Source organism: Triticum aestivum, chromosome 2B, assembly GCF_018294505.1.
Source record: "Triticum aestivum cultivar Chinese Spring chromosome 2B, IWGSC CS RefSeq v2.1, whole genome shotgun sequence".
In the NCBI taxonomy this organism is placed as follows: Eukaryota; Viridiplantae; Streptophyta; class Magnoliopsida; order Poales; family Poaceae; genus Triticum; species Triticum aestivum.
In genome coordinates, this window is record NC_057798.1 from 616388139 (window position 1) to 616394357 (window position 6219).

Consider the following 6219-nt stretch of genomic DNA (forward strand, 5'->3'; position numbering starts at 1 on the left):
TTACCGACAAGTCTCTTTACTCGTTCTGTAATACATCATCCCTCAACTAACTCATTAGTCACATTGCTTGCAAGGCTTATTATGATGTGCATTACCGAAAGGGCCCAGAGATACCTCTCCGATACTCGGAGTGAAAAATCCTAATCTCGACCTATGCCCACCCAACAAACACCTTCGGAGATACTTGTAGAGCATCTTTATTATCACCCAGTTACGTTGTGACGTTTGATGGCACACAAGGTATTCCTCCGGTATCCGGGAGTTGCATAATCTCATAGTCGAAGGAATATGTATTTGACATGAAGGAAGCAATAGCAATAAAACTGAATGATCAACATGCTAAGCTAATGGATGGGTCTTGTCCATCACATCATTCTCCTAATGATGTGATCCGTTCATCAAATGACAACACATGTCTATGGTTAGGAAACTTAACCATCTTTGATTAACGAGCTAGTATAGTTGAGGCTTACTAGGGACACGGTGTTTTGTCTATATATTCACACATGTATCAAGTTTCCGGTTAATACAATTCTAGCATGAACAATAAACATTTATCATGATATAAGGAAATATAAGTAACAACTTTATTATTGCCTCTTGGGCATATTTCCTTCACTATTTATATTTTATCTATGTTGTATTAGTAGTTTGTAGGATGGATTTGCACTGTCCGCCCTTGAACTCTGATCAACTATGTTCCTCTTGTTCGGAGATGAAATGTTGATCAATTGAACTGCACATTGATCATCTTTTTGCATAGCGTTGCATGATTTGAGGTTTCAGATATGAGAGACGCGGGTGTGAAAGGCAACATATAAGGTGTGCCCGGTAAGTGCCCGTGGACGCGCCCAGATGCATCCGCGGGCGTTTCAGAGGCCGGATTTGCCAAGTCTGGTTGTAGATGCTCTTTTTGATGTATCTAAAACAAGTCTTTTTGAAAGCATTTGGTGAGAGAAAATTTATGAGATATCTACGTTCGATGTTAAGATTAATATCAAAATTAAGATATAATTGATTTCTCTTTCATCATTAAATAAGATGCTACATCATATCTTTGACTATGAAATGATACGCCTAACCGTAATGAGAGTATCATAACTAATAATGCATATAAGCTAACCAATTTTTATGAGGTGGCGTAGAATTAAATGAAAAAAAGATAGTCGAGTATCATATTATGATACCGTATCATAATAAATTATATTCTATTATGTGTCATGCATCACAATAAATGAGATATGATAATAATCTTTGATACTATGCACTATAAAAATAGTATCATACTCCCAGTACAACCAGCCTACTAAGATATAAGTATTGAAAGTGCAGCGAAAATTGTTTACACATTCAATTTGGAACGATTTAGTACTACATCAGCGAGATCGGACGTATATCTTTTTTATTTTGTGGGGCAAACGTATGTCACTGGGAGACTTCCGGACGCTTCTCTGGCGTATATATATGCCCCCACGGAAAAACATTTTAGATCGAACAGAGCTTGGCACTTGATTCCCCTCAGAGACTGCAGCGACAGTAGGGACTCCACAACAGTTTTGCACGTTTGGACGACCTTACGAGCCCCTACACATATGGTACATACTAACTTGAGTAGTGCACAATATATACTACTGCATTTCACAAAGTTTGCTTGAACTTATGTTCGGATTCATCCGTAGTTGACAGGCTAGTAACAACCAATGTGTGCTGGTGATCAATGATCAATTGACCATGCATGTGTATCTGTGTGAGACGTGCTTACTAATTAATCTGGCAGGGTATCATCCGCACGGCCATCCTGTTCCTCGCTGCGCTCGCGTGGTGTAGTGTGCTCGCCGCCGGCGGTGAGGTGGACGGCGTGTTCAACGTCAATGACTACGGTGCTCGAGGCGACGGGGTCACGGACGACACCAAGGTACGTACACCGCACGCGCGCGATGCCCGAGTTGCCGTTGCGCTCTCGATCGAAATGAGACCTACGTGACGGATGTGTGCTGATTATCTGTACTGCATGGGAAGGCGTTCGTGCACGCATGGACCGCGGCGTGCGGCGCCAGGGGCTCGTCGGCGTCGACGCTGCTCGTGCCGGCGGCCAAGTCCTTCCTCGTTGGCCCCACCAGGTTCAACGGGCCCTGCGCCTCCACCAGAATTACCGTCCAGGCACGCATGCACCGTTCGTCTTTCCTGATCTTGTCTTAGATCTGGGCCGTGGTTTGCGTGGCTTCATATTCGTGCGGCCCTTGCTTTGACTGTCGTAGGTCATGGGCACGATTACGGCGCCGCCGGCGGGCGCATGGAGCGGGAAGAACTATTGGCTGATGTTCTACAAGGTCCACGGGCTCACGGTTACCGGCGACAGCACCGGCTTGCTCGACGGCAGAGGCGGCACGTGGTGGCGCAACAAGTGCAAAGGCTATGCTGTGAGCCCAACTCATCTCTTGCAAGAAAGAACAAACATCTTTTAATTCCTCCTTGCATTTGTGCCTTTTGATTTATTTATCAAAAATCTTCGGCTGAGAGAAAGTATTTAATTGTTGATCTTTCCTTTAAAACGAAGCATTTATCAGTTTCCACTCACCTATTTATTTCTATACATAAGTTTTCACTCACCTATTTTTTTTCTATACATAAGTTTTCACTCACCTATTTTTTCTGTACATACGTTTGCACTCACCTATTATTGTTCTTTTCTTTCAGGACTGTATATCTAAGGCACCGACGGTTAGTACAAACATAAGCAAATATAGTATCTAGGTAATTAGCATTCGTAGATCGACGTGCATGTAACCTCATTGCGTACGTACCACCACATCGATCCATGCAGGCCTTGGTGGTCATGAGCTGCGCCGACGTGGAGCTGCGCCAATTCAGAAGCAAGGACAGCCCGCAGATGCACATCGCCGTCAGCCAGAGCAGCAAGGTCCAGCTGACGCAGTTGACCATCACCGCGCCCGGGGACAGCCCCAACACCGACGGCGTGCACATCGACCGGAGTGAAGATGTCCGCGTCAGCAGATCGACTATCAGCACCGGCGACGACTGCGTCTCCATCAGCTCCAGGAGCCGATTCGTCACCGTCGACGGAATCGTGTGCGGCCCCGGCCATGGCATAAGGTAACAAAGGTTTTCCATTGATCTGCGTTTTCCTCTAGCATGCACTCGAAGAAGAGGAGTCAATGATGTGATGGCCGGGCTTGTGTTTCTTGGCTAGTGTGGGGAGCCTGGGCAAGAATGGAGCGACCGCATCCGTGGAGTACATCGACGTGAAAAACGTCCACTTCATCAACACGACAAATGGGGCAAGGATCAAGACGTGGAAGGTAAACGAAGTTGAAACTGGCCTTCTCTTACTAACAAGCTGGCACGGTGATCATATTGTTTCTTCGCACTGCAGGGTCGGAAAGGTTACGCGAAATCCATCTCCTTCACCGACATAAAGTTCACCAACGTGGACAATCCTGTGGTCATCAACCAATTCTACGTAGACCGCCACCATGTCCCAAATATGGTAGTCCATGTGTTCATTAACTGTTGGACGATCTGTATACATGTGGAGCAGCTAGTACTAAATGTTTGTGCATCTTCTGGGTGTCTTAATTTGCTGTAGGGGGCGGTGGCGCTGAGCAACATAACGTACAAGAACCTGAAGGGGACATCGAAGCACCAGACGGCCGTGGACTTCAACTGCAGCGAGAGCGGCAGCTGCACGAAGATCCACGTCAACTCCGTGGAGATCACCGCTGCGGACGGCGGAGGAACCATGGCCCGCTGCCAGAACGCGCAAGGGGACACCTCCGGATACGTCTACCCCAAGATCCCTTGCCTTAGATGATAATAACTAGCAGGTAGAAGACGTGGCAGCACGCCCGCGCCCTGATCTAAGCCCGCGCGTGTTTATGTGTGTGTATTTTTTTGTTTTATTTTAAAGTAAGAGAAGGGGTGGCAGTGGTATTGGGGTCGAGCAGTTGCGAATGAATCTTTTTGACAGACTTCAGAAATTTTCATTGCATACTGGTAGACTATGAAATTGGAATCCGGAATCAGTTGTTTATTACTACATCCGTTCCATAATATAGGAGCGTTTTTTACACTAGTATAGTGTCGAAAACGCTCTTATATTTTGAGACGGAGGAAGTATTTGACACTTTCAAATTATGTCTAGCTATCAAAATCTGGTGCATCATTAACAGAAATTCAACGCATATGTCTCGGTGAAAAGTCAACTTCGTAATCGTTGCAAGTTCAAAATCAAATCTTACTGGGTATATTCATGTGGGTTGTACCTTATAACCAATCCAGTACGGCACTCTCCTGTAGTATTATGATTCAAAAGTTTCCTGGGTAGTCAAAGTTACTATTTTTCAAGAATTTCCTATTTTGCACCCATTAAAAGAAATTCATGTACGGATGGTTTGTTCAATAAAAGAGATGCTAAAATCATAACGTGTACAGACAGAAGTTGAATATTTCTTTATTTTTCTGTAGGCACGTGCACCCTTTTGAACTTTTTAGAAGGACATCATTTGATCAACCAGTGAAAAGAAATTTGAATTGTTTATATAGTAGTTCTCAAAGCAAAGAAGCCAAACTAATTTAGAAACTTCATGTAAGAAAAATCTATCAAAAGAAAGTCAAATTGTTTATATAGTACAGTAGTTCCCACCTCAAAGAAGCCAAACTTATTAAGGAAGTTAATTTAAGAAAAGAAGACTTCACCGTGACTTGGAAAACATCAATGGAGAATTCTGAACCTTGCCTCGAAAAATGTGTCTGAAGATCATGAATATCACGTGCAATTAGGCTACTATGTGGAATCCTACAATTACACTATACCACATGTTATTTTTCCTAACATGAAAGCCGGAAGGTGGTTATAAAGCTGGTGGCTGATTCAGAACTAATAACGCATAAACGTTCATAGATAGAGCCGTCCGACCAAGGTGTGGACCAAGTCCTTGGGCATAAAGGACAGACATAATGCATTATGTTTTAGTCCTGAAGCAACTATACTTTTGGCTATAGAAAGTTCATCGTTTTTTTCCTTCAGTTTACAACACCAAAAGAAATAAATGCCAGAAAGTATACATGAGCACCATGTGAATTACTGGAATATACTGAAACATGCCAGGCCTAGTTTGTTTCTATATTCAGTAATCACTGAAACAGATCAGTGTCACTCGTACTCTCAAATTAAGAATATTGGATAACATACTACCTATTTAGCTTCTACCACAGAGCAGCATAAAAGGAGTGCAAATATTGGCATGAATCCCAGAATCGTACCTTCATCTTTCCCTGACCTGCAGGTAATAAAAGTCTGAATGATAAAATTAGAATTCAGGGAATACTCTCTTGTCGACCATTAAATTTTGAGTCACTAATATTTTTCAACCAACAAGTAAAAGCAAACTATATTTTAAAAATGAGCCCACCAGTGGAAGTACTTGACAACAAACTATAAGAATTAATCCTAGAACTGTCCCTTTGATTTAATGAAGCTTCTCAGTAGGGACTTCACATAAACTGCAGCACACCTAATGGTAAGAAATACTATATGGAACCTAAAAGGATGAGCAATAGTTTGCAATGTACAAACACACGAAAGCAATTTTTCAACTCTACTATTTATAGTACAGGCAGGGAATACGTTTCTCCAATTCATTGTAGTCAAAAGTCAATTAGGCTCACTCTAAATCTATGACATATTGTTCCAAAAGCTTTCGTATCAAAAACAGAAACATGAGCCTAATAAAGGAATTGATGTTCGTGTCGAATTAATGTTGAGTTTCAAATTAATCTTGAGCTTTCAACGGTACAATGAAGTGATCTTTTTCTTAGAATGCTTCTAGCAAGAATATAGCAATTGTCAGGCATAGAGAAATACTGCTAGTCGAAGGATAGAACTACATAATAAATCAAGCAAGACCTGTCTGATATGACCCATATTATCGATTTTAGTAAACTTCGTGTTGGTAGAGGCAGTAAACCTGAGATGGGAGTGTGCAAGTCATCTAATATAACGAAGACATTAAATGTGGCAATGCAACACTAAAAAGAAAAATTCAGTGAGATGGAACGTATCTTACATTCTAGAATACAAATCAAGCTCAAAATGATTCTGTTAGTCTTGTCTCATGTCAACAACACATTGCAACATCTAAGAATTATAATTGAAGATGAAAAATAGAACTCGACACGGGAAGTTTCAGCAAGTAGTTT

General features: G+C 42.2%; 1 protein-coding gene across 1 annotated transcript; it reads left to right on the top strand.

The window, feature by feature from the left end:
- Window positions 1-1524: 1524 nt before the first annotated feature.
- Window positions 1525-4114, top strand: LOC123041778 (polygalacturonase ADPG1-like). The gene is made up of 9 exons (XM_044464338.1): window positions 1525-1595; window positions 1778-1915; window positions 2020-2160; window positions 2259-2420; window positions 2698-2721; window positions 2825-3114; window positions 3212-3320; window positions 3395-3511; window positions 3608-4114. The coding sequence occupies exons 1-9, from the start codon at window positions 1593-1595 to the stop codon at window positions 3830-3832; spliced, it is 1209 nt and encodes a 402-aa protein (XP_044320273.1). The 5' UTR covers window positions 1525-1592; the 3' UTR covers window positions 3833-4114.
- The last annotated feature ends 2105 nt before the right edge of the window (window positions 4115-6219 follow it).

Coding starts and splice junctions, on each gene's coding strand:
- LOC123041778 (XM_044464338.1), top strand. Junction 1,916..2,019: donor GGGTCACGGACGACACCAAG/GTACGTACACCG, acceptor CTGCATGGGAAG/GCGTTCGTGCACGCATGGAC. Junction 2,421..2,697: donor ACAAGTGCAAAGGCTATGCT/GTGAGCCCAACT, acceptor CTTTTCTTTCAG/GACTGTATATCTAAGGCACC.